A 26,997-nucleotide genomic window follows, 5' to 3' on the forward strand; every position below is an offset into this window, starting at 1 on the left:
GTGGAGTAAGGCGCAGGAAACGAGCGTTTGCTATCGTGCTTTAATAAATGCACCATCAAAGAGAGTATACACCCAAAATAACAACAGGGTGTAATGAAAATACAATGACCCAAAAACACATTCCACTTACACAATACACAGTGCAAGAAAGAAAAAAGCCCGCACACAGAACAGGTGGGGAAACGGGCTTAAGTACCCAACTAATCACTAATGGAACACAGGTGATACCAATAAAGTCAAAACCAACAGAAAAGGAAAAAGGCATCGGTGGCAGCTAGTAGGCCGGTGACGACGACCGCCGAGCGCCACCCGAACAGGGAGAGAGAGGAGTCACCCTCGGCAGGAGTCGTGACAATAAGCAAAATTATCTGCTAACAGAACTGGAAAATTTTACTTGCCAAGATGTTTTAAACAAGTAAAAATATCTAGTCTCAAAGAACGCACAGATATCTTAAACCTAGTGCGTTTCGACTAAAAACAAGTAATTTGTCTGGATACAAAGAAAATATTTAAGAATAATCTTCTGAATATGTAGGAAAATGTGCTTAAATTTAGAAAATGCTAGTGCCATCATCTTGAAATAAGGCTGTATGTTTAGTAAATATTTCTTAAAACCAGTACAGCTACACTAAAAACAAGTACATTTGTCTGGATACAAAGAAAATATTTAAGAATTATCTTCTCAATATGTAGGAAAATGTGCTTAAATTTAGAATCCAATGCTATTGCAATCGTCTTGAAATAAGGCAATATGTGTCACGACTCCTGCCGAGGGTGACTCCTCTCCCTGTTCGGGTGGCGGTCGTCGTCACCGGCCTACTAGCTGCCACCGATCCCTTTTTCCCTTTTCTGTTGGTTTTGTCTTGATTGTTTGCACCTGTATATGATTAGTGTTTAGTTGAGTATTTAAGCCCGTTTCCCCACCTGTTCTGTGTGCGGGCTTACTTTCTGTTGTCGACTGTTGTTGATGCAGTGGTACGTGTTATTGGATCATTGTGTTTGTTGGATCACACCCAGTTGTGTTTTCGTGGGTGTACTTTTCTTTTATGGTGCAATTCATTAAAAGCCCGTTAGCAACTACTCCTGTTTCCTGCGGCTGACTCCACACCCACTACTGTAATAACGCGCCATGAGATACGTCACGCTGGCATAGATGTCCTCTTTTGGGAAGGTCACCACAGGCATGGTTCCAATGGCCAGTACGCAGTTGGTTTCGCAGATAATCACGACACGGCTGAAGAGTAGTCTCTCCTGAAGAAAGGTGTTGGGGTCTTCTGCAGACTGACACAAACACAAAGAGAAAAACAAATATGACAACAAAGACAATTCACACTTTTTGTATGTTATGGTTAAGTAATGAAAATTCTAATACATGCACACATTTCTTACCTCAAGGATGTGAAGCATAGCCTCACTTGCATGTCCTAACTTCTTCGGTGGAGCCACAGGTGATGGGAATATATCTGGTAAAGCCCTCATCATAGCGATTGAGTGCTTCACTGTTAAAAACAAAAATAGTTTCATTTGATTTACTGCAGCCAGTTATTTAAACAAAAATGAATCCGTTCATGGGATTCTCCATTGTCAACAGAGCCAGTAATTACCTTTGTCCAGCAGCGGTGGCTTCATTACCTTTTTGAACACTACATAAAACTGTGCCTTGTTGTAAAAGGTCCCCCAGCAGGTCTTCAGTTCAGATATAAAGCAGTTCCCTCGATCGAGGATCCGCCGGAGTTCATCCATAACATGACAGACATACAGACAACCAGACCGAATTCTCGCGAGCTCACTGTTTTACATTTGCCCGAAGTAGTTTACCCCCGTCCCTGCTATGGCTTCTCACGCTGCTCAGTTCCCACACCGCATCTCATTTGAGATTTGGTCTGGTGTTAACCAGGATAAAGAAGCATAGGCCTACTTAAAATGAATACATTTGCTTACATGTTCCAGTTCTCTGAAGCAGGGATACCCTTGAAGTATCTTGGTAGGCCTGTCCTGCTCCTTAGTAGCATCAGAGTCGATGAAGGCCCGTCTTGCTTGGAATTCAAGGTCCAGGAGCTGGAAACATCCTTCTGGTTGGGTCTGGCCTTGGTTTTGTACATCTCCTGTAGAGTTTTATAATGTCTCGCCTGGTTCTGTAGGCCTCTCAGTAGTTTCTGATGCCAGAAAACATCACAAACCCCACCAATTAACATTTAAAAATGTAGACTGAAATTAAGACCAGTGATTCCGCTGGTACTACCACCACAAACCTCTCATTCCACAGGAAACACTGAAGACTAAATAGTCACTTGGTTTCTAGTCCCTCATTTAGAGTAGTAGTAGAAGTTGCATTTATAAGGAAACACTATCCACTATTTCAATTTGTGTACTTACCACCCAACTGTTCAACCTCTGGGGTGCTGCATCTAGATAGTGGGGATCTCTCCAGGTCCCAGAGGAGGTAGCTGGTCTACACAGGTCTGATTCTTCACCCTGTATAAGACATACATTTATTCTATAGTAATTATAAAGGCAAAGAACACCACACTGTAACAACAACCTAACAGCAAACACCAAAACAAGTAGATCTGTAGATACATGTATTGTAATGATGGCCAGGAAATGCTACTTTGATAACAGGAAACACTGTCTGCATGGTTAGATTAAATGTCTCCCAAATGTCAAAATCTAACATGACCTCATTATCACCATGAGTAAATCTCCAAATGGTTCTCCTTCTGAAGAAGTGCTCTGGACCGGGAAAGAGATCATGTAAATCCTCCTTAGAGGCTGGGCAGCATGTCTGTGCTTATATTAGCAGCTAAAAAATACATGAAACCACATGGAAAATAGTTAAGTAATTAGCAACTAAATCATAGTTTATAGACGCAAAGTGTCAGGTTGATATAGGTTATGAGACATTAGCATGCTGTCTTCCCTTTCCAGTTAATGCAGGAATGATTTACCAAGATAGCTCATGTTAGCTAACAAAATGAGTTTACTAGTATATCATGAACGTTTAAGTCAATTACTTTAAACCAAAAGATAGTGCAAGCTAATGAAACTAACGTTAACGCTAAATTGTCTCCCATATTGAAAACCTTAGTTAATCTTTGCTTGCCTAGCTAAGATTGTAGACAATGACTGACACCATCGATAATTTAGCTTCGCCGTCTTTGGCGCCATTTCTATTGATTTTCTATTGTCAATAGAAAGGGCGCCAAAGACGGCGAAGCTAAATAATCGACGGCGTCAGTCATTAGGGCACAATTACACCTCATTAACACTATTTCTGGCAATAAAGCACTCAATCTAACCAAAGTTCAAGTTTTTTCAACGAATGGCCGTTCGTGCAGTTATTAACTGCAAAAAAGGCAACGTTACCTAGTTAAAATTAGCATGCTAACTTGGTTTGCCAACTTTCCAATTCAAATGAACGTTAGCTAACGTTAGCTTGCTAAGGAGAAAGGTAGACGGGTGTAAACAAATGAACATTACCTTTTAATACTGCGGTTGATATATGGTCCATGCCTGGATATGTGTCATCCATTCCATCTTCATTCATGGTGTTGTTAGATGACTCAAAGATTTGGACCGTATTGACTTTTAGTTTTTTAGGCCTCCCTTATTTAGCTAGATAATGTGATGAACGTACGTCAGTTAAGCAATATCACAAGAGAGGGAGTGCTGAATATCAGCACGGCTGTGATTCGGTCGTAGGTACGAGGCCGCAGGCCAAAGATAATAATATTCAGTATAACAGCACGACCTCGAGTGTGATATTGCTTTTATACAACACTTCTACAAGCGCAATTTCTTAGTTAACAGTAATAAGCAACAACAGATTATGATTTGTTTATTTATTTCATCATTTATTTGGCTCCGCCAACACACATAGTTCCCCAACTGGTCTGGGACTGGACTGTTGCCAAGCAACACATATACATTTTCCTCCACACTAGCTTGCTACTGCTACTTTGTGTAGGTCTACACGTTACCGTCCTCTCCTGACGACCATTCATCATTTAACTCAAATGTTATTTGTAGAAATATGTTCATATTTGCCGTGCGAAGTTTGTTACAATTTAAGATAGATAACGATTGTTAATGTAATTAACGGTTATTAGAACACCTGTAAAGCGGAGTGATACATGTATAGTTAAAAGTCCCAGTGGTGTTGTTCTCTACTCCAATAAATTACTTGGTTTTATTATAAATACTGAACATCATTTTCACTTCTTTCCGCCCTTTTCATCGAAAGCAGTGGGAACGTTTTACTTGCGTTTAGTAACGTTCAAGATGCTTTGACGGTGCGTTATCTGCTGCGTTTTTATTACTTTTTCATTGAAACTGTTATTGAGCCATATCAATAGATTTCACAGTGGCAGCCCTGATTTCTGGCTGCTCTGTGGTATTGACGGATGCTCTGAGGAATATAGTGTACAATTCCTTCCATCATGTAAAGAGAAACCACCTTCAACACCTACTTGATTGCACCCGACCAGATGAACAGCCATCGGAGGAAAGCCAAGCACCACCGGAACAAGTAGCTAGCTTGCATTTGTTTTGTTCTCTGGATTTAAAAAAATAATTTAATGAACAGACGATACACGGACCAAAATCATACTGTCCATTAGGCTATTCGATCATTGTAGCCATAATGACTCTTATGGCTAAAGCTGGGTTGATGTGAAAATAATCGATGATAAATAGGAACAAAACACTTAAATAGCACTATTGGTGACACTAAATACAATTTCAAATAATCATCTGTTTCTTTGATGTGTGGTACACAGGACAACAGTCTTCTAGCTAACTCCAGCATCACTGATCAGCAACTCCATCCATCTGACTCAGATGATGGGCAAAGGGGCATTGACCAACATGGAGCTGTCACAGTGCAACAGGTAAGTTACTCGGTTGGTGGCAATCTACTGAAATGTACCATATTTTTTTAAGTACTTAGATTTACTAATAGCATTCATAGTCAGTCTTCGCAACCACTTCTCCTGTCACAAACATTATACTTGTCATGAACTTGTAATGTCCAGCCTCAGGATACTACATTCAATGTCAACATTCTTTTAGAATCTGACAACACATGCCACTGCTTTTGTGATAAATACCAGAGCCAAGCATCTTCTCTCACAGGTAAGCAGAGCATTTGGTTTGTTACATTATGCAGATCATTTTGTAGTGGTTCAGTGATGGTTGAGTTCATTCTCAGTGCTAGGTTGTCTACCTTACTATTGTTGACCCCTTATGTCCTTATGTTAATGAATATGTCATAAGAAAATGTGAATATCATAGGTATACATGATGGTGTGTTCCAACCTCCATGATTGATGACATCCCCACCTCTCTCACTGTCTCATTTTCAGAAAGGTGTGAATGACATTGTTGCTGGGGTACAGCAGTATCAATCATCACTATTGGACAACCTCAGGAAGCAGATGGAGGCAGTGCTAAAGAAGCATTCAGGAAGCACATCAGGTCAACTTGAAAAAGATGCAATGGATATAGTTGACAATTTCATTGACCCTTTTGCTGGCGTTGCAACAACATTTAGACAGGACAGTGTTATTAAGAAGCTGTTTGGACGCAGAGGAAATTCCAATTGCCTGAACCATATGCAGGATGAAATGTGGAGGATCAAAAGACATTTTCATCAAAGACAAATTATTTTATTATGTACCATTAGTCAAAAGTCTAGAGCAGTTCTTATCACACCCAAAGATTTTGTCTATGGTTGAAAAGGGACCCCAGATGTGCAGGGCAAGTTTTTTTCATGACATTGTTGATGGTGCTCTTCTAAAATCACATCCCTTATTTTCAGAGAAACCAAATGCATTGCAGATTGTTCTGTACACGGATGAAATAGAGATCTGTAATCCACTAGGATCCTTTGCATCAAAAAACAAGTTGTTAATGGTGTACTACACCCTAGGAAATATAAATCCAAAATACAGGTCTAAACTGGCTGCTATCAGGCTACTTGCCATGGCTAGATCAGCAGACCTCTGTCAATCTGGTGTAGATGTAATATTGAATAGAATCAAGGAAGACATGGATGCATTCATTGTACAGTGGGGTTAAAATGCTAACTATTAACGGCGAGAAAACGATATATGGTGCCATGGTCTCTCTCTCTGGAGACACCCTGGCACAACATGAACTAGTAGGGTTCAGAGGGTGTGGGCTTTGCCTACTGTAAGTGCAGACACTGAGTGTTCTTTTGAGGACATGCAGTCACACTTCAATGAGGATGCATATACTGAAAGGACATTGGAGAAGCATGTCAGACAGTGTGATGAAATAGAAAAGGCACAGACTGACTTGCTTCGCAACAGCCTGAGAACAACATATGGGATCAATAGAAGGAGCAAGTTAGTTGAATTCTCAGCCTTTGATATCATACAACAAACTCCGCAAGACATTATGCATGTAATTATGGAGGGCATAGCCCCAATGTATTTTGAATCATCTTGTTGTGTCATGACAGATTGATCTGGACTCAGTGAATTCTGCTATTCTTGGTTTCTCTTATTCCCCTCTAGATGTTAGCGATCGGCCATCCCCAATTTCTGTTAGTACATTAACGTCAAGTGATGGAAAACTAAAACAGTCATCTGGGCAAATGCTTGTCCTGCTAAGGATATTGCCATTTGTTTTGGAGAGTTTGGAAGTCAATGCATATATACGACTGACAATTGAGCTAATAGAGATTGTACAGATAGTATTTGCACCTGTTCTTTCCATTGTGACTGTGTCTAGGTTGAAGTTACTCATTGTAAATCATTTGAAGTATTGGAAGGAGCTTTTTCCAGACCGCAATGTTACACCTAAACAGCATTATATGATACATTTGCCATCACAGATAAAGTCATTGGGTCCAATGGTTAGACATATGTGTATGCGGTTCGAGTCTAAACATTGTTTCTTTAAACAATGGGCTTCCAAGCTCAATTAAAAAAAATATTTGCAAGTCTTTGATCAATCAGAACCAAATATATGAAAGCTGCCAAAATGTTGACAGTTCAATGCACCCAGTTTTTTCAAATGAAAGGGAGATGGGACCTGTATCAGAGGTTAAAGATCTACAATATTTACGTGGAAAATTGAGGGACTTCCTAGGTTTCAATGAAGTAAACCATGCTGTATCACTCAAATGGCTTGTAATCAATACAAATAAAATACATAAATCAGAAGTCCATGATCTTTGCCAAAGTACTGAATGGTAATATGCAGAATTTGGACTGGTCAAAAACATATTTCTCGTTGATTCTAGGCTTTATTTTTTGGAATATCCACCATTTCAAACTATACACTTTGATAGAAACATCATGTCTTATCAAGTTGAGGTCCCACACTTTGCACAGGCCACTGAGTTAGTGGATGCTGAAAAGCTGGTTGATTTTACCTCTCATTACACAATTAGCAACAAGAGCCAAACTTATGTACATGTCAAATACCATCTTGGGGAAGTAATAGAATTGTACAACACTTCAAATGACTCAGTGTGTTCCCCAGATATGAAAAGTGTACTGTCTTTGTTCTGTACTGTATTTTGTCTACATGATTGCTGTGCTGTGTGTATGATTTACAATAAAACTGAATTCCATTTGGTCATTATCTGTTCTTAATATGTGAAGAGATGAAAAGGATAAGATGCTTGAAATAAGAAATTCTGACTTTGACAAAGCAGTTCTGTACTTGTCAGTGTTGATGAAACAGCTTTATAATTCTGGTATTTTTAGTTTTGAGCATTAAGTTACTCAGAACCAATAACACAATCTCAGTAACAAGTTATATTATCTTAAGATAATTAAGGACAAAAAAGCTTGAAACAAGTGAAATGCTCCAACATACAAACTGGCTGATAAGAAGAAATATCTTGTCAGACCAAAAACAAGTATATATTGCCAGTATTTAAGATATTTAATCTTACTTAGATTTCAATTTTTGCAGTGCAGACGCGTCTTAACATCAACTGTTCAGAGGAGACTGCGTGAATCAGGCCTTCATAGTCAAATTGCTGCAAAGAAACCACTGCTAAAGGACACCAATAAGAAAAAGAGACTTGCTTGGGCCAAGAAACACGAGAAATGGACATTAGACCGGTGGAAATCTATCCTTTGGTCTGTTGAGTCCAAATTTGAGATTTGGTTCCAACCGCCGTGTCTTTGTGAGACGAGGAGTAGGTGAACGGATGATCTCTGCATGTTTGGTTCCCATCGTGAAGCATGGATGAGGAGGTGTGATGGTTGTTACCAACAAGTGAGGTCTCGAACTAACAGGTCCAGTACATGAACACACTTACCACTGGCTACTATATGGAGACAAACAAACCTTTTTTAATAAGCTGTGAAAAAAAGAGTGAACTATTTTCCAATGCTCATTAGACTGGCCGAAGCCAACCCCAGTGAATAGGCCATGTTGTATATGGTACATTCCACTCTCTCTTTCTTCTTGCGTGTGTAGGAGCTACCACTGTACTGTACAGGGGGCCTGCGCTTCTTCTGGGACAACAAGTTTGACCATGCCATGGTGGCCTTCCTGGACTGTGTGCAGCAGTTCAAGGAGGAGGTGGAGAAGGGAGACACGGGATTCTGCAGACATCATCGAATTATAATTGTAATCATCCATGGATTATGTCGACAGTCCAAGGATAAAGCTGTCAAAAGCTGACCAACTTCAGTTATTTGTGTAAATTTGGTAAGTTATACAACTAAATTAATTAGTTGATCTTTCTTTTTTAAAACGCATGAAACAAAATCACTCCTTTTAATATTCAGATTTCACAAATACGTTCCCTTGTTTCTTAATATTTAATTTATTCTATTTTCCTGCACTAGTAACACATCTGACAGAATGATTTAGATGAGTGTTTGGATTTGATTTTATTGAGGTGTTTTATACAGGTGTTTCTGTAGATTTGAGGAACTGCAGAACACTGTTGGTTTAGATGTTTCTGGATACAATACTGCCTCCTAGTAGTACTGCCTCTTATTGGAACCCTCACAGATTCCAAGGTAGAAGTCCTCATTTGGCCAGCAGGTGGTTTATCAGTCACTGTATGTCTGTCTGTTCAATACAAAATAAGAAAGAGTGACAGACTCAGGTCCCTTGGTGCATCACATCACGGATCGCTTCACGTAGCCAGCCAGTACAGTGCCTTTGAGACGGTGCATGGTGGAGTCATAGACCCCTCGTCTAGAGCTCTTGGAGGAGAGCTTGGCATAGATCTCACTGTGTTTCTCCAGGCGGCTAGGATCAAAGCACCGGCCGCAGTGCTCACACTGCTTCAGCTTGGAGTTGACTGCACTCATCCCAAATCGACGTTTCAACACCACCTGAATGAATGGATGTTATCAGATGGGCCAAATAATGGGCAGCTGGGCAACAAAGACAAGATATACAATATGTACAAACCAGATGAGGCTGGAGGGAGGAGCTCATTGTAATGGGCTCATTGTAATGGCTGGAATAGAACAAAAGGAATGGTATCACACACATCAATCACATGGAAACCACGTTTGATTCCGATCAATTCATTTCATTCCAGCCATTACAACGATCCTATCCTCCTATAACTCCTCCCATCAGCCTCCTCTGATACAAACGCACGTGATCACCAACACTACACTAGATCAGCAGTTAGCATTGCTTTGGAATGTCAAGCTACTTTACCTGTCTGTCCTCCTTTTTCTCTTCCATGTTCAAACCCTTCTTGACTTCCTTTGGCTTGCTAACAGTGTATCTCGTGGCTGTCTCCTTTGGCTTACTTGCCACACTGCTTTCTTCTCCATTTCTCCTCACCTCTTTAATCCTTTCTTCCTCTTCTTCCTCTTCTTCGTTATCTCTTATCATCTCCCATAGGTCAGAATCCACCTTCATCAGGCAGATCTCCTGGATGAACTTCTCCACCTTTTTTCTCAACCGCACTTTCGCGTTTTTCTCCTCCAAAGCCTGAGCATCCATCTTGGCCCCACTTTTAATCAGTTTCAATTCTTGGGTGACACTGATCAGCTTGGCCTTCATATATGCCATCACCTGCTCAGCCTCTGAGTTAAAGACGTCCCATACCATCTCATCGGGGCATGGCGGTAGATCCTGTACAGTTAGGGTCTGAGTCTTGATCTGAACGTGTTTCTTCACAACCTGCCTTCTGTAAGCAGGACGAGGGCTGCCCTCTGGTCTGACTGGCTGGAATGGCTTCTTCTTGGCATAATTGTTCGGCACAGTGACTAGCTCTAATGGGAGGCAGTGGCATCTTGGCGACCATATTGGCTTCATGGACTGCCTTCAATGGCTTGGCACTATGGAGGTAGATGTCTTTCACCACGCATGTTTGATCCCTCTTGGTACGGATGGGTTGCAGTGGCTTCCGGATGGGAAGAACAGTAGCCTTCCCTGACTGCTGAGATGTTGGAGCTACATGCAGTCCTTGACTCTTCCAATTGCAGATGGACCTCTTCTTCTGAAGTACTGGGATTCTGGAGGGAGGATGTGGTTTCTTTTCCACAGCCTTCAAACTGGCAAGTCGCTGCAGAGCATCCTTTCTTTCTTCAGTCAACTCCAGTACTGGTATTGTGGAGGTATTTAAACTGTTTTGTTTGAGCGCTGGAAGCTTCTCATTGGCCTTGGGTTGAGATGGCAGGGCAGGCTGAACGGAGTTGCTACTGGCAGCTCCAAGGTTCCCTGTTAAAGAATTATCTTCCATTAGCGGCTGCAAGAATCTCCTCATCATCAAGGAGATTGACAGTGGCCTTCTTCTAACCTCGTTCTGCAACTAAGTTGTAGTCTAGTAGCCCTTTCTATATTTTATGGTGATCTACTGTGTTAACTATATCTCAGGAGGAATCTGCTAGATTGTCTTGGATACTAGTGTTCTATTTTCAGCAATCAGACACCAGAATGTTCAAACAGAACATTTGGAATTTATTGATCAGTTTTGACATCATAATATGTTCATAAATAATGAGACTTCTAGAATCTCACACACTTATGTGGATGTGATGTCATAATAGACCATAATTTGCAGCCCAAAATGGTGAATGTGACCTACCTGTGTTGAACTGCTTGCCCTCATCTCATATTTAAACATGCCACTTTTCTTTGAGGTGAAACATATTACTGAACTCTCTGAATTGTCAATTTAAAGACATTTTGCCAATTTATTCATGTCTAAATTTAGCTAACATAGTTAGTTCTTACCTTTGCCTCGGCAGTCGCGTCCAGATCATCATGGCGTTTGTAGTTCTTTGTGATAGCCACATTAGCAGATAATTAGCATTTCATTTTTGGGGGCTAAATGCAAGCAACTAAATTGATAAGTAACCTTTTTCTACAGATATTTACACTTGTTATTGAAACGTCACACAAGGGTAAACCTTCATGAAACACATCCCTTATTTTAAGTGTTTCTAAAATTTCCTATGGTGGAAAGACGGTTGGAACCATTTCTTGTTTGACCGCTATGTTTTATGGGTATTATGACTCATACTGTGGCACTCTATTGTACTTACACAAATAACTGGAGTTGGTCAGCTTTTGACAGCTTAATCCTTTGTCTCTGCACGATCATTTGCCTCCAACTAGTCACTAGCATGAGAAATCTGCAGATTATTTTGTCCTAGCATACTGGCCTTAGATAAAAAAACCATGCTCTCCTTGCTTCCCCATGATGTTTTGAGAGGGTGGGGAGAAGACTGGAGGAAGGACTTTTGAGATTCACCACTGGTTTGAGTTCCAATCGAAGAAGTCTTGTTTCCTTGTTTGATTTCTATATTGACCATTTGAAAGGACAAGATTAAAAACGGTTAAATTATAAACATTCAAGTCCACCTAGACTTGTAGGTGTTATGAAGGGAGATATCTGAGACGTTTGGAGCACATTCCAGGATTGAGTCCTAATAGTAGCTAAGTGGCTTCTGGTTGTGTCTTTTCCTTCATATGCACATATCTTATGACACTGGATAGGTGAAAGCTGTTGTTTCCAATTGACCTGTTCAATTCTTAAAGATCAGTACACATGAAGGGAAGGAGAGAAGGACACGTTGAACTACTGAGATGCAGCACTGGAATGGGTTCTTATGTATCACATGCTTCTTACTTTGCTCCAGAAGCAAAACTGGGGAGTCACGAATCTGGTTTTCTGCCTATTTTTCTTCAATTGGTTTGTGTCTTTGTGGTTCAACTACACTCTAGCCACAGAATAATGTACATGTATGTTTTAATTGTTTTTCTTTTACTGTGCTGACGAGGTAAAGATGGTTTAAGTTCACCATGCATTGGAACAGCATTGGAACGTTTGCCTTGTCTGTTCTGTCTCCCCACTCGCACCAAGTGTCTCCCGAAAGCTTTGGCGTCAGGATTATGCTGTGCTTTTGTTCATTGGCAAATTCAACAAGGCAATCCTTTTACTACAAGTGACTCCTTGGTGTGGATATAAATGTAGACAAGGAGGCTTGTGGCAGTATTTAATGCCTAAATCACTGTATGATTTGGTTTTCAGGTTCATTACATTTATGAACATGTCAATAATGGACCCACACAGAACGCCTTATGTAAAAGGATATTTCCAATTCTAACATTTGTATAAAAAAAGGTCATAAAAGTGTATAGATAGATCGATTGATTTATTGATTACGTAAGTATTCAACCTCTTGAGTCAATACATGTTAATTCGGGCTGAGAGTCTTTCTGGGTAAGTCTCTAAATGCTTTGCACACCAGGATTGCATGTTAGTCTTCAAGCTCTGTCAAGGTGGTTGTTGATCATTGCTACAAAGCCATTTAAGTTTTGCCATAGAATTTCAAGCCGATTTAAGTCAAAACTAACTAGGGCGCTCCGGAACATTCAATGTTGCCTTGGTAAGCAACTCCAGTGTGTATTTGGCCTTGTGTTTTAGGTCATTGTTCTGCTAAAAGTTGAATATCTCCCAGTGTCTGTAAAGCAGACTGAACCAGGTTTTCCTCTAGGATTTTGCCTGTGCTTAGCGCTATTCTGTTTTTTCATCATAAACATCTTTGCCGATGACAGGCATGTAGACGACGAAACAGTTCCATAAGGCACACAGGCTATACAGAAAATAACCACCCACACAACCCAAAGGAAAACAGGCTGCCTAAGTATGGCTTCCAATCAGAGACCACGAAAGACACCTGCCTCTGATTGGAAACCACACTCGCCCAGGGGCGAAAATCTGATATCAACTTTGGGGGGGACAATTACATGAAATTCTCTCAAGAGCAATTCCTGAGGGGGACACCAAAAGTAGTGCTGTAACACATAGCCTACATTGTAATATGGTAAATGTATATTGAGGAACCAAAGAAATAAGATGTTTTCCGAACTCCTAACTACCGGTACCCAAAACTACACAACTACTCACAACCGCAATACCATTGCCTTTAACAAATCGTAGTTCAGTCACCAGTTTAAGTTGAGAGTGGGGGTATCCATGGCATTTTCCAATTATGTTCCTATTTTACAAGTCAAAAAAATTGAGAACCTTTCATAATGTTGCCAAACAAAGACTCAAACTTACCTGAGACTCCGTCTCTGCCAGTCTGTCCCTGCATATCTGTCCCCAACTCTGCTGTCTGTGTGCCATCTGTTGCCTGCTCTGCCTAATGACATTCTGAAACATTTCCATTAGAATTTCATTTATTTCTTATGAACATTTTATCAACTAGTCTTTGAGATATTAGGCTACTAGGGTTCTTACTTTGCGTTTTGGTGTACTGAAAAATACTCTGATGTCCGTCTTTTATTTTTCTGCCATTTTTCTACCTGGCTGGCTGGCTACACACACACACACACACACACACACAGTATGTAGGTTATTTACAGTAGGAGATGGGCTTCTATCATCTTATCTTTTATCATTCTATTTGGGCTTCGATCTAAAAGGTAGCTAGCAAATGTGAAACGGATTAAAATGACAAGAGTTGACAGCTGTATGAGTTCACCATTTACACAACATATGCTGCAACCTTTTGTAATTTTAATATTTTGTTTCATATTGGCTGGCTTCCAACAATAGCTGATTTTGCAAAGCTAGCGAGCACCAATTCAGTTTCAGTGGTGTTTGCTATAATCTTTGCTACCCGGGTTAAATAAAATAAATAAATTAAAGTTCCCTTGCGACAATTTAGCTTTTGCAACGAGACCATTAAATATATTTAAGACAATGGTAGAAGAGAGTGTAGTTCTGTTCAGTTTGGACTTCAGTTTATCGCAAACCTTATCACAGGGACTTTGAAGCACTAACTTACATCATCTGCATGCTGATCTTGGAATAAATTGACGATAGCAAAGATTCCATCTTTGACAAGGCCACATAAATGGAATAGGTACTAGCTAGCTTAATAGTTAATATTTGCGCGCTAGCTCTGCATATTCAGCTAGTGTGTGTGCGCGATTGACTGGATTAACCTCACGTCAGTTACGTTCATTGAGTGCCTTTCAGACAGTGGCTACGACCCCTCTGTTACCTTGCCAGTGGAGCAAACCATTGTGAGGAAAAGGGTGGGGGGGGGGTCGCAATCTTTTGAAACTTAAAAACGCGCTATTAAGTGTCTATAATCAGCACAATTGCTTTCATTGCGTATTTGTCACATAGAGTAGGCCAGAAGGCTAAACTGGAAAACCTAACCTCTATAAAAAATAAAAAGATGGCGGAGCCGCAAAAGTTCTTCTGTGCAAAGGTGTTTATTTACATAGTGATTCCGGAACAAAAACAACAGTACTGCCATCAAACGTATACCTTATGGGACAGCTTAAAAACAAAGCTGCCCCACCCACAGCTCAATCCAAAATGCCTCTCAATGAACTGAAAGAGAGGCTCCTTTTGTAGGGGTAGCCCCTCCCCTCAGAACAATTAACACTAATTAATTAAGCAATTACCTATTCAACCTACAGTTTCCATTTATCTACACATACCAAAATATATACATTGCAACACTTTATGAAACAACATCACAATATAACATTTACAAAATGACACTACTGACAGTGTCTTCCTATATGCCCATTTACATTAATGAGCCATTCCGGACAGGCACTACAAAGTAAGCCCAATTCCCTTAGCTCGGGTCCTTATCCAGCATACCCCGAAGCTACAGCGATGGAGAGAGAGAGGAACAGAACAAACAATGCGCTCATCCATAACATCTAAGTATAATAAATATTGCTTATATTAAATATGAACACTTGTCTGTTTATTTCTTTATACCCTAACCGGTTACTGACGTAAGTGTGAAATGTATGTACTAAGATAGAGAAGTTAACTTGTGTGTCGACCCACATTGTTAACTTGTCTGATAATGGAGCAGGGAGGAGTAATGAATGTGTGTGCGTTAAGGTACCAAATGCTGCCCGCGGCCAGTGACGGACTTCTACGTCACATTACCTTCCTCCTCTCCTGAAGCGACCAGGTTTGGGAGCCTGGATAGGTAGTCCGCCGTGACGTTTTCTTTTCCTGCCTTGTGACGGACAGAGAACCTGAAGGGCTGGAGCTCCAGATACCACCTGGTCACACGAGAATTCCGGTCCTTCATGGTCTGGATCCAGGTCAGTGCTCTGTGGTCTGTGTGCAGGTCAAATTCCCTCCCAAGAAGGTAGTAACGGAGGCTATCTAGGGCCCACTTTATAGCCAGGCACTCCTTCTCGATTGTCGAATACCTGGTTTCCCTCGGCAACAGCTTCCGACTCAGGTACAGTACAGGAAGCTCTTCTCCTGGCTCCCCTTGGGCCAGTACAGCTCCAATTCCCACAGCCGAAGCGTCCACCTGCACGAGAAACCTCTTCTGAAAATCAGGGGTCTGGAGAACAGGGAATGAGCACAGTTGTTTTTTCAGTATCCTGAAGGCTTCCTCACACTCAGTCCACTTCACAGGGTTGCTGGCCACCTTTGAAGTGAGGTTGGTCAGAGGGACAGCGATGGTCGAAAACTGCGGAATGAATCTCCGGTACCATCCTGCCAGACCTAGGAAGGACTTCACCTGTGTCTTGGTTCTGGGTTGAGGGCTGTTCCTGATGGACTCCACTTTGTCCACCTGAGGTCGAACTTCACCCTTACCCAGCTGGTAACCCAGGTACTTTGTCTCCTGTTTTGCCCACTCACACTTCAGGAGGTTAAGCGTGAGGCCTGCATCATGGATCTTCCCCAGGACTCTGCTAAGATGCTGTATGTGCTCCTCCCAGGAGTGGCTGTAGATCACCACGTCGTCCAAGCAAGCAGCACAGTAATCATCACAGTCCTGGAGGACCTTGTCCATCAGCCTCTGGAAAGTCGCAGGGGCCCCATGAAGGCCAAACGGCATGACCTTAAACTGGAACAGGCCCATCGGTGTCCGGAACGCAGTGTAGGCCTTGGATTGTTCGTCCAGGGGCACCTGCCAGTACCCTTTGCAGAGATCCAATGTGGTGATGTAATGAGCTCTACCGATTCTCTCCAGTAGGTCGTCAATGCGGGGCATGGGGTAGGCATCAAACTGGGAGATGGCATTCACCTTACGGAAGTCCATGCAGACACGCAAAGAGCCATCCTTCTTTGGGACAATGACAATAGGGCTGCTCCATTCACTTGATGATGGCTCGACAACATCCATCTCGATCATGGTGTGGACCTCTTCTTTGAGGGCTACCACCAGCCTCTCAGGCACACGGTAAGGATGCTGGCGGACAGGGTTCTGGCCAGGCTTCAAACGAATGACGTGTTCCAGGACTTTGGTTCTTCCTGGCCTCTGACTGAAGAGGGCCGGATACTTGCCAAACAGCTGCTTCAGCTCATCTTGCTTGTCTTCTTCTAGGTGAGCCAGTATGACCTCTGCTCGTCCTTTCCATGCCTCTGTGACCCCATCTGACTCATCCTCTTCTTCGACTCTGCTGACCAGAAAGGATTTTACCTTGGAGAGTTCCTCTTTCTCCTCCCAGGCCTTGAGGAGGTTCACATGGTAGGTTTGCTTCTCCTTACCCTTGTCTGGGTGCAGCACCTCGTAGGTCACCGGACCCATCTTCCTCCCGATTAGGTACGGCCCTTGCCACTGCGCAAGGAGCTTGCTGGTAGACGAGGGAAGGAGGAGCAGGACTTTCTGTCCTGGCTTAAACTCTCTGTGGCGAGCGTGCTGGTCATAACCTCGCTTCTGGGCCTTCTGGGCTTGCTGAAGGTTTGCCCTAGCTTCCTCTCGGTACCGCTCCAGCCTGTCTCGCATCTGGAGAACGTACTGGACAATCCCCTGTCCTGAGGTAGCTACTGGGGAACCTTCCCAGCACTTCTTCAGCAGGTCCAGTGGTCCCTGCACTGGCCATCCATAGAGGAGTTCGAATGGCGAGAAACCTGTCGATGCCTGAGGCACCTCCCTGTAAGCAAAAAGCAGAAAGGGTAACCACTTATCCCAGTCTTTACCAGTGTCAGCCACAAACTTCCTCAGCATGTTCTTGAGCGTTTGATTGAATCTCTCTACGAGCCCATCCGTTTGGGGATGGTAGGGAGTGGTCCTCAAGCCTTTAATGCCCAGCTGTCGGTGGAGTTGAACCATCAGTCGTGAAGTGAAGTTTGTGCCTTGGTCCGTCAGGATTTCATCTGGGATTCCTACACGAGAAAAGAGCTGAACAAGAGCACTGATTATTTTTGGAGTGGTTATGGAACGGAGTGGGAAGGCTTCTGGGAACCGGGTGGCATAGTCACAGATCACCAATATATACTGGTAACCTGCACTACTCTTTTCCAAGGGTCCAACAATGTCCATTGCAATTCTCTTGAATGGGGTAGAGATAACTGGCAGTGAACATAGAGGAGCCCGGTCAGACCTACGGACAGCACTGGTTTTCTGGCACGTGGGGCATGTTTTGCAGTATGTTTGTACATCAGTATACATGGAGGGCCAAAAGAAACGGGAGCCTAGCCTAAGATAGGTCTTATGTTGCCCTAGATGGCCTGCCCATGGAACTGTATGTGCAAGGTTGAGAACAAGTGGTCTACATGTAGATGGCACCACTAACTTCCTGCTATCTGCTTCTGACCCAAGGTAGAGTATGTGGTTGTCTACTGTGTATATTCCCCCACATGAAGATTGCCTGTCCCCAGCTAAGGCCTTATCAAATAAACCTTTCAAGGTTGCATCAGACTTCTGCAGTGTAGCAAAATTTTGTGGAACTTCCCATTGCACTTCTAACCCAGACACATCAGCAACAGGTACAGGGGTTCCCACATACTTCTCAAGACGCCGCTGGCGGCGTGACTTTCTGGGCCCTTTGGTTCCCCCCTCACACAGACTATCACACAAGTCAGGCAGAGGTTGTAAACCAGCTTTGGCCTGGGCACGAGTGACAACTGAACATGACACCTGAACATCAGACTGGCAAACTGACTGCTCATATAGCTGACCCCCCACACTTCCCAACAGATCAGAGAGTACAGGCACATCCCTCCCCAAAATCATCTCAAAAGGTAGCTTCTCCATTACCCCAACTTTGAGGAGGTATTTCTGACCCTGAATCTCCACTGTGAGTTCAGCTGTGGGCTGCTGTGACTGGTCACCATGGACACATTGGATCAGTGTCTGGTGACCGTAATCAATGTCATTAACAGGTACATTACATTTTCTGATCAACGACAGGGAACTGCCGGTGTCAATCATTGCAGTAAGACTTTTACCATTCACTTTTACAGGTACCAAGACTGACCCTTCCCCAGTCTGTCTATTCTGAACACCATCCCCCTCTCTGGGCACATAACAATAACCTGAGAGCTTGGATTTACGTAGCGGACACATTGAAGCCTTGTGCCCCTGCTGTCGGCAGTAAAAACAGGTCAGACCCCTCCCATCAGAGCGAACTGCATGATCCCTTACCTCCCTCCTCCCAGACACATAACCCCCAGAGTTACCTCCACCATCTCGGGTATCTCTGATGTCCCTTGTGTCTCGGAGACTCCTTGGAGCGGGTGCTGCAGGTCGTGGTGGGCCCCCTTTATGTGCATTAAGGTACTGCAGCGCAAGCTTGGCCGCCATAAGCCCGTCCTTGGGCTCGTGCTCTCGGACCCAGGTTTGAATGTCGTGTGGTAGAACTTGTAGAAGTTGCTCGAGGATGATGACCTCACCGATCTCGTCCTGTGTCTTCTCCTCTGGTCGAACCCATCGTCGGTAGAGACCCTTGAGGCGGTGGTACGTCTCTGTCGGCGACTCACCCGATGGCGTCAATGCAGCTCTAAAGCGTTGACGGTAGGTCTCCGGGGAGATGTCAAACTTCACCAGCAGCGCTTCCTTCAAGCCCTTGTAGACGTTGGACAGCCCCTCATCCATTGCTGTGTAAGCCTCTAAGGCCTTGCCCGTGAGCAATGGGACAAGCCTGCAGGCCCACTCTACCGCCGGCCACTGCCACGTCTTGGCCATTCGCTCAAACCTCAGCAAGTAGTTTTCAATGTCCTCCCCCTGCTGGTATGAGGGCATCTTTGGCTCCTTCCTCAGGAATGCTGGAAGATGAACGTTAACACTGCTGGACTGGTCTCCGGGTGCTGGGGCTGGCCTCATTACTGCTTGGGGATCCTGCTGTGGAGTTGAAGTCCCTGCTGCGTCAAGCCTTTGTCATCCTGGTGTTGGCAGACCCAATCTTGGGCTCTCCCTGACGAGTTCTGCTTGGTGAGGAGCTGTGAGGATAGATTGGCGTAGGACCCGAAACTCCTGCTTGAGGTCTTCGTCGCTCTTCTCAAGGCAGGTGAAAAGTTGCTGGAAAAGGGCTACCATGGTTGGGTGTGGTTCTGGTCCCCCAACTGCTCCTCCAGTCAGCTGGTCTCTTATGGCTGTATCTGCTGGTTCAACCAGTAGCTCAAACAGTTCTGGTTGTGTTTGGCCCCTTGATCGGGCTCCTAGTTTCTCATAATTAACCTCTTCACCAGAAGATTCCATGGTATTCCACCCCGTTTCAACTTCAATTACCTTTTCTGACAGTTGATGCTGCTGCTGAGAACGCAATCCTGTACTCATTCCTTTACCTCTCTTGTTGGAATTCACTGATTTGCGGTGCGCCATCCCACTGCTGCCACCATATGTCACGTAGAGTAGGCCAGAAGGCTAAACTGGAAAACCTAACCTCTATAAAAAAATAAAAAGATGGCGGAGCCGCAAAAGTTCTTCTGTGCAAAGGTGTTTATTTACATAGTGATTCCGGAACAAAAACAACAGTACTGCCATCAAACGTATACCTTATGGGACAGCTTAAAAACAAAGCTGCCCCACCCACAGCTCAATCCAAAATGCCTCTCAATGAACTGAAAGAGAGGCTCCTTTTGTAGGGGTAGCCCCTCCCCTCAGAACAATTAACACTAATTAATTAAGCAATTACCTATTCAACCTACAGTTTCCATTTATCTACACATACCAAAATATATACATTGCAACACTTTATGAAACAACATCACAATATAACATTTACAAAATGACACTACTGACAGTGTCTTCCAATATGCCCATTTACATTAATGAGCCATTCCGGACAGGCACTACAAAGTAAGCCCAATTCCCTTAGCTCGGGTCCTTATCCAGCATACCCCGAAGCTACAGCGATGGAGAGAGAGAGGAACAGAACAAACAATGCACTCATCCATAACATCTAAGTATAATAAATATTGCTTATATTAAATATGAACACTTGTCTGTTTATTTCTTTATACCCTAACCGGTTACTGACGTAAATGTGAAATGTATGTACTAAGATAGAGAAGTTAACTTGTGTGTCGACCCACATTGTTAACTTGTCTGATAATGGAGCAGGGAGGAGTAATGAATGTGTGTGCGTTAAGGTACCAAATGCTGCCCGCGGCCAGTGACGGACTTCTACGTCACAGTATTATTAATATTATTTAAATTACATAGTTATGTTTCAGTGATATATTGGGGGGGACAAATCATATTTTTCCCAGGATGGGGGGGTCGTGTCCCCCCCGTCAACCTTGAAAACGAAACATAGAAAATAAAAACTAGAACCAAAATCTCTTAGACCAAAAACCCCAACACACACAAAACAAACACCCCCCGCCATGCCCTGACCATACTACAATGACAAATGACCCCTTTACTGGTCAGGACGTGACAATCACCGCCGTTAAATATTTTTAAAGTCACCATTGGCCTCAGTGAAATCCCTGAGCGGTTTCCTTCCTCTCAGGCAACTGAGTTAGGAAGGACGCCTATATCTTGGTATTGACTGGGTATATTGATACACCATCCAAAGTGTAATTATCAACTTCACAATGCTCAAAGGGATATTCAATGCCTGTTTGTTTTTTTACCCACCAACCAATAGGTGCACTTTTTTTGCGAGACATGGGAAAACCTCCCTGGTCTTTGGTTGAATCTGTGTTTGAAATTCACTGCTCATCTGAGGGACCTTACAATTGTCTGTATGTGTCGGGTACAGAGATGAGATAGTAATTAAAAAATCCTGTTAAACACTTATCAGATGAGTCCATGCAATTTGTGGCTTGTTAAACACATTTTTACTCCTGAACTTCATGCTTGCCATCACAAAGGAATTGAAACTTATTAACACAATACTTTTAATTAATTTGTAAAAATCTCTAGAACCATAATTCCACTTTCACATTATGGGGGATTGTGTGTAGGCCAGTGAAACTCAATTTAATCCAAACAACAAAATGTGGAAAAAGTCAAGTGGTGTGAATACTTTCTGAATGCACTTTTAGATTGGCTCTTCAGGCAGTCATTGGGTTGCTAGCCTTGTACGTAGCATGTAGCTAGCTCTGTATGACTATGTTTAAGTATTACCAGTTAGGCTATTCTGCTTTTCTCTGGTAAACAACACATCTATGCTCAAGCGTGAAATCACATTTCACAAAAATAACTTTTTTATACTGCACAATTTGCAATAAATAAGAATTCTATTTGACGTAACTCCTTGCTAACAAACCACAAAGTCAGACCAAAAGTCGGTTAAATGGTTTATATGCATTTCTATTAAGTCTCTCCCTCTCCATTTTGGGGGAAAGCCTCATGAAAAAATATGGACAACCATCCAAATAAAGTAAACTCCCAGTCCAATATCCAAGAAAATATTTAAATCTGATCAAATCAGTCAAAAGTGATGATCCTAGTGATAATGACCTCTTTCTTTCACTTGACAGTTTAGATGTGTGTAAAACGTAACAGTGTTGTATCAGCCAGGCATGCCTTCAACTTTGGTCATCAAAAATAGAAACTCCCCCTTCATTTGAGGAGGGGTGCAATTGATTATATTATTTGGAAATATATAGAGCTCAACTTATGATACAACTCAAGCAAGAATTTATAAAAAAGCCTTTCTTTCAAAACTGAGGACTGCCAGCCAACTGCTGGAGAAAGAAAATGGCAGACGGAAGGGAAGGTGGTGCGGCTTCTCAACAGCTTTCACCTATCCAGTGTCATAAGATATGTGCATATGAAGGAAAAGACACAACCAGAAGCCACTTAGCTACTATTAGGACTCAATCCTGGAATGTGCTCCAAAAGTCTCAGATATCTCCCTTCATAACACCTACGAGTCTAGGTGGACTTCAATGTGTATAATTTAAGTTTTTATCTTGTCCTTTCAAACGGTCAATATGGAAATCAAACAAGGAAACAAGACTTATTGAATTTGAACTCACACCAGTGGTGAATCTCAAAAGTCCTTCCTCCAGTCTTCTCCCCACCCTCTCAAAACATCATAGGGAAGCAAGGAGAGCATTGTATAAGAATTTTTGAGAGTCACACATTGTGACGAAATGGTGGTTTTAGAAGGGTCAAGGGGCACACCCAGGGTGAGTCCTCATCTATCGGTTGTAAAACTGAGACGACACCCACGCCAGGCCCCACTTGAGGTTGGTCAACATGAATTTGAGCGCCTTGGTCCACTGCTCCTCTGAGTTGAACTGGGTCTTGATGGAGTAGGAGCCGCCGCTGCCTCCTGTGTCCTCAATCTTGCCCTTCTCGACATCCATCCTGACCCATAAAAGAAAAAGGTGCATTAAAACTCAAACCCCCAAGTGTTTATTTCTTGAAGGTTATGAAAGAAACTGGTGAAACATCTACAGCTGCTAACACCACATTTAAAAAAAATAATCTAAGGCCAGGACGCTAAGACAAAATCATCTGCAGATGTCTCATGCTAGTGACTAGTTGGAGGCAAAGGATTAAGCTGTCAAAAGCTGACCAACTCCAGTTATTTCTGTAATGTGTCATACCACAGTATGTGTCATAATACCCATAAAACATAGCGGTCAAACAAGGAAATGGTTCCAACAATTTTTTGAAACACTTAAAATTAGGGATGTGTTTCATGTAGGCTTACCCTTGTGTGACGTTTCGATAACCGTGTAAATATCTGTAGGACAAGGTGACTTATCAATATATTTGCCGGTATTTAGCCCCCAAAAATGAAATGCTAATTGGCTGCTAATGTGGCTATCATAAAGAACTACAAATGCCATGATGATCTGGACGAGACTGCTGAGGCAAGGGTAAGAATCTCTGAACTAACTATGTTAGCTAAATTTAGTAATGAATAAATTGGCAAAATGTCTTTAAATTGACAATTCAGAGTTCGGTAATATGTTTCACCTCAAAGAAAAGTGGCATGTTTAAATATGAGATGAGGGCAAGCAGTTTAACACAGGTAGGTCACATTCACCATTTTGGGCTGCATATTATGGTCTATTATGACATCACATCCACATAAGTGTGTGAGATTCTAGAAGTCTCATTATTTGTGAACCAATTATGATGTCACAACTGATCAATAAATTCCAAATGTTCTGTTTGAACATTCTGGTGTCTGACTGCTGAAAATAGAACACTAGTATCCAAGACAATCAAGCAGATTCCTCCTGAGATATAGTTAACACAGTAGATCACCATAAAATATAGAAATTGCTACTAGATGAAAACTTAGTTGCAGAAAGGGGTTAAAAGGCCACTGTCAATCTCCTTGATGATGAGGAGATTCTTGCAGCCGCTACAGGAACATAATGCTTTAACAGGGAACCTTGGAGCTGCCAGTAGCAACTCCGTTCAGCCTGCCTTGCCATCTCAACCCAAGGCCACTGAGAAGCTTCCGGCGATCAAACAAAACAGTTTAAACACCTCCAGAATCCCAGTACTGGAGTTGACTGAAGAAAGAAAGGGTGCTCTGCAGCGACTTGCCAGTTTGAAGGCTGTGGAAAAGAAACCACATCCTCCCTCCAGAATCCCAGTACTGCAGAAGAAGAGGTCCATCTGCAATGGGAAGAGTCAAGGACTGCATGTAGCTTCAACACCTCAGCAGTCAGGGAAGGCTACTGTTCCTCCCATACGGAAGCCACTGCAACCCATCCGTACCAAGAGGGATCAAACCTGTGTGGTGAAAGACATCTACCTCCATAGTGCCAAGCCATTGAAGGCAGTCCATGGAGCCAATATGGTCGCCAAGATTCCACTGCCTCCCATTAGAGCCAGAGTCACTGTGCCAAACAATGATGCCAAGAAGAAGCCATTCCAGCCAGTCAGACCAGATGGCAGCCCTCATCCTGCTGCTTCAAAGTACAGAAGGCGGGTTGTGAAGAAACACGTTCAGTTTAAGACTCAGACACTAACTGTACAGGATCTACCGCCGTGCCCCGATGAGATGGTATGGGACGTCTTTAACTCAGAGGCTGAGCAGGTGATGGCATATATGAAGGCCAAGCTGATCAGTGTCACCCAAGAACTGAAACTGATTAAAAGTGGGGCCAAGATGGATGCTCAGGCTTTGGAGGAGAAAAACGCGAAAGTGCGGTTGAGAAAAAAGGTGGAGAAGTTCATCCAGGAGATCTGCCTGATGAAGGTGGATTCTGACCTATGGGAGATGATAAGAGATAACGAAGAAGAGGAAGAAGAGGAAGAAAGGATTAAAGAGGTGAGGAGAAATGGAGAAGAAAGCAGTGTGGCAAGTAAGCCAAAGCAGACAGCCACAAGATACACTGTGAGGAAGCCAAAGGAAGTCAAGAAGGGTTTGAACATGGAAGAGAAAAAGGAGGACAGACAGGTAAAGTAGTTTGACATTCCAAAGCCATGCTAACTGCTGATCTAGTGTAGTGTTGGTGATCACGTGTGTTTGTATCAGAGGAGGCTGATGGGAGGAGTTATAGGAGGATAGGATCGTTGTAATGGCTGGAATGAAATGAATTGATCGCAATCAAACATGGTTTCCATGTGATTGATGTGTGTGATACCGTTCCTTTTGTTCTATTCCAGCCATTACAATGAGCTCCTCCCACCAGCCTCATCTGGTTTGTACATGTTGTATATCTTGTCTTTGTTGCCCAGCTGCCCATTATTTGTCCCATCTGATAACATCCATTCATTCAGGTGGTGTTGAAACGTCGATTTGGGATGAGTGCAGCCAACTCCAAGCTGAATCAGTGTGAGCACTGCGGCCGGTGCTTTGATTCTAGTCGCCTGGAGAAACACAGCGAGATCTGTGCCAAGCTCTCCTCCAAGAGCTCTAGACGGGGGGTCTATGACTCCACCAAGCACCGTCTCAAAGGCACTGTACTGGCTGGCTACGTGAAGCGATCCGTGGTGTGATGCACCAAGGGACCTGAGTCTGTCACTCTTTTGTATTTTGGATTGAACAGACAGACATACAGTGACTGATAAACCACCTGCTGCCCAAATTAGGACTTCTACCTTGGAATCTGTGAGGGTTCCAATAAGAGGCAGTACTACTAGGAGGCAGTATTGTATCCAGAAACGTCTAAACCAACAGTGTTCAGCAGTTCCTCAAATCTACAGAAACACCTGTATAAAACACCTCAATAAAATCAAATCCAAACACTCATCTAAATCATTCTGTCAGATGTGTTACTAGTGCAGGGAAATAGAATAAATTAAATATTAAGAAACAAGGGAACGTATTTGTCAAATCTGAATATGAAAAGGAGTGATTTTTTTTTATGAATTGGAAAAATGAAGAAACATGAACTAATTAATTTAGTTGTATAACTTACCAAATTTACACAAATAACTGAAGTTGGTCAGCTTTTGACAGCTTAATCCTTGGACTCTCGACATAATCGATAGATGATTACAATTATAATTCTATGATATCTGCTAGACTAGTTGACTGACCTGTAGTGCAGGCAGAATCCCGTGTCTCCCTTCTCCACCTCCTCCTTGAACTGCTGCACACAGTCCAGGAAGGCCACCATGGCATGGTCAAACTTGTTGTCCCAGAAGAAGTGCAGGCCCCCTGTACAGTGCAGTGGTAGCTCCTACACACAAGAAGAAAGAGAGAGTGGAATGTGCCATATACAACATGGCCTATTCACTGGGGTTGGCTTGGGCCAGTCTAATGAGCATTGGAAAATAGTTCACTCTTTTTTTCACAGCTCATTAAAAAAGGTTTGTTGTTTGTCTCCATATAGTAGCCAGCGGTAAATGTGTTCATGTACTGTACCTTTTAGTTCGAGACCTCACTTGTTGGTAACAACCATCACACCTCCTCATCCATGCTTCACTGTGGGAACCAAACATGCAGAGATCATCCGTTCACCTACTCCTTGTCTCACAAAGACACGGCGGTTGGAACCAAATCTCAAATTTGGACTCATCAGACCAAAGGATAGATTTCCACCGGTCTAATGTTCATTGCTCGTGTTTCTTGGCCCAAGCAAGTCTCTTCTTCTTATTGGTGTCCTTCAGTGGTTTCTTTGCAGCAATTCGACTCTGAAGGCCTGATTCACGCAGTCTCCTATGAACAGTTGATGTTAAGATACGTCTGCACTGCAAAAATTGAAATATAAGTAAGACTAAATATCTTAAATACTGGCAGTATATGCTTGTTTTTGGTTGGAGCATTTCACTTGTTTCAAGCTTTTTTGTCCCTAATTATCTTAAGATAATATAACTTGTTACTGAGATTGTGTTATTGGTTCTGAGTAACTTAATGCTCAAAACTATAATTAACAGAATTATAAAGCCGTTTGATCAACTCTGACAAGTACAAAACTGCTTT

At 42.7% G+C, this 26,997-nt stretch overlaps 2 protein-coding genes and 1 long non-coding RNA gene across 3 annotated transcripts; 1 reads left to right on the plus strand and 2 right to left on the minus strand.

Moving 5' to 3' along the window:
- Positions 1-3,600: 3,600 nt before the first annotated feature.
- On the plus strand, positions 3,601-7,614 carry LOC115188826 (uncharacterized). Its single transcript, XR_003876610.1, has 4 exons — positions 3,601-4,528; positions 4,779-4,889; positions 5,071-5,133; positions 5,364-7,614. It is a non-coding gene; the product is annotated as an uncharacterized LOC115188826 (long non-coding RNA).
- Positions 7,615-8,193: 579 nt separating this feature from the next.
- On the minus strand, positions 8,194-10,996 carry LOC115188827 (zinc finger C2HC domain-containing protein 1C-like). The gene is made up of 2 exons (XM_029747674.1): positions 9,673-10,996; positions 8,194-9,335 (listed from the first exon to the last, which is right to left on the minus strand). Exons 1-2 carry the CDS (start codon positions 10,276-10,278, stop codon positions 9,117-9,119), a joined length of 825 nt encoding a protein of 274 aa, XP_029603534.1. The 5' UTR covers positions 10,279-10,996; the 3' UTR covers positions 8,194-9,116.
- Positions 10,997-22,069: 11,073 nt separating this feature from the next.
- On the minus strand, positions 22,070-26,493 carry LOC115188824 (beclin-1-like). The gene is made up of 3 exons (XM_029747673.1): positions 26,482-26,493; positions 26,112-26,254; positions 22,070-22,967 (listed from the first exon to the last, which is right to left on the minus strand). Exons 1-3 carry the CDS (start codon positions 26,491-26,493, stop codon positions 22,799-22,801), a joined length of 324 nt encoding a protein of 107 aa, XP_029603533.1. The 3' UTR covers positions 22,070-22,798.
- Between the last annotated feature and the right edge of the window lie 504 nt (positions 26,494-26,997).

The sequence above is a fragment of the Salmo trutta genome, unplaced genomic scaffold (genome assembly GCF_901001165.1).
Source record: "Salmo trutta unplaced genomic scaffold, fSalTru1.1, whole genome shotgun sequence".
NCBI lineage: Eukaryota > Metazoa > Chordata > Actinopteri > Salmoniformes > Salmonidae > Salmo > Salmo trutta.